Here is a 1533-nt window from a genome sequence, read left to right as displayed (position 1 = left end):
TTATTAAAAACAAGTTTTTGTCTAAATTAAGATAAATTCATGGTTCCTTTTTCCACATAATGTAACCGGTAATGTTTATGATTAGAAAAAAAATAAAAATTATGTGATCGGTATCAGTGATCGGCCCTCATGGGTGATCGGTATCGGCAGGAAAAAACCTGATCGGCACATCTCTAATAATTATCCATGCAGAGAGACTTTTCATTCTAATGGGAATTAATTCTTGATATATGTTGTGTGCACCTGGTTTCAGGGCATACTCCAGGCCCTTGTAGTAGGCCCAGTTCTCTGGGTTCCTCTCCAGAAGTCTTGTGTAGATCTCTGAAGCTTCCTCTGGCCTCTCCAGCTTCAACAGCAGCTCTCCTACAAACATACACATGTTCACGTTGCACAGCTGTGTGTTAAGATCCTCAGCAGCCTTCACATGGGCTCCACTGCAGCCTGCAGAGGCAGTGTGCTCACCTCTGGTCTCCTCCACAGCCAGCTTGTCACACATCTGCTTCTCATAGCTGTTCAGGTGCTCCAGTGCCTCTTTGTGCAGGCCAGCTTCCCTCAGAATCTGGTTCTGATACAGCAGCAGCTCACTGTACTCATAGTCCACCTTGTCTGGAGACGTCTGGACACCAAAACACACACACAGAGAGGAAATATTTCAGCCTGTACAGAACCTCCTGATCGCTGGTTATGATAGTGTTACGGTCACTGGCCTCTTGAGGATATGCAGGCTACTTTTGTTATGCAGGTTCAGCTGTGAGAGCACACCTTCCTGATTGGCTGCCTGAGTCCTGCAGGAGAGTAGCTACTCCATTGGACCAGCAGAGGGATTGCAAGCCTATCAGACGTTGATGAGGCTCACCTGCTCCCTGGATTTCTGACTCAAACTCTTTTTAACTCCCCCTCACAGGCACAAATATCGCCCTATTGGTCTCAAAGGTGGTCATGACATAGATACACATGCCTGCTCCCGTAAAATGTTTTCAAAATTTTGCTAGGGCTTATGGTTTTTTGTCAGGGTCCTTGAGACTGACGCTGGGTGTCTCACAAGTATAGAAACTCTGTCTCCAGCATACTGTCTGCCAGAGAGAGCCAGCCCAGGTGCCGATCGTTAATTACCATAGCAACGTAGCTGGAGAGCTGCAGGCTATTATGGTCTGTCTGTAGTCTCCCTCTGCGACTGATTGGTTTTCATTGGAGTGGGAAATATTTTTTTCTTTTTGTTTTAGACACATTCCTCATTATCTGCCCTTTCATTTACAAGATTAAATCAGTTAAGTTTTTGAGTTGTTTAGGTTGATTTGAGAGAACACATTTTAAAAGCCACAATTACTTTAAAATGTCTCAGCGCAGGTCTCCATTGCAATGTGGGAAAATACATATTTCCTGTGACTATTCATATTTTGCTTACATAAATTTATAATTTCTCAATTTTTCAGTGTGAATTAAAATCCTTAGTATGAAGGTTGACAACTTTCTAGAAAAAAAAAAGAATTATCGACTGTCTTTATTTTTTTATAATTTCGGAACGTGAGTGAG

General features: G+C 42.9%; 1 protein-coding gene across 2 annotated transcripts in view; it reads right to left on the bottom strand.

Moving 5' to 3' along the window:
* The window catches only part of LOC103154728 (N-alpha-acetyltransferase 15, NatA auxiliary subunit), a 17046-nt gene that overhangs the window by 8604 nt on the left and 6909 nt on the right, over positions 1-1533 (bottom strand). For both annotated transcript variants that reach the window (XM_016662999.1, XM_007576122.2), the window contains exons 6-7: positions 463-616; positions 244-363 (exon numbers count right to left, since the gene is read on the bottom strand). In XM_016662999.1, the coding sequence (XP_016518485.1) occupies positions 244-363; positions 463-616 (274 nt within the window). The remainder of the gene's footprint in view (positions 1-243; positions 364-462; positions 617-1533) is intronic.

Source organism: Poecilia formosa, unplaced genomic scaffold (genome assembly GCF_000485575.1).
Source record: "Poecilia formosa unplaced genomic scaffold, Poecilia_formosa-5.1.2 Scaffold397, whole genome shotgun sequence".
Taxonomy (NCBI): Eukaryota; Metazoa; Chordata; class Actinopteri; order Cyprinodontiformes; family Poeciliidae; genus Poecilia; species Poecilia formosa.
Note: the sequence above shows the minus strand (reverse complement) of the source record. Positions and strands in the feature narration are given on the sequence as shown.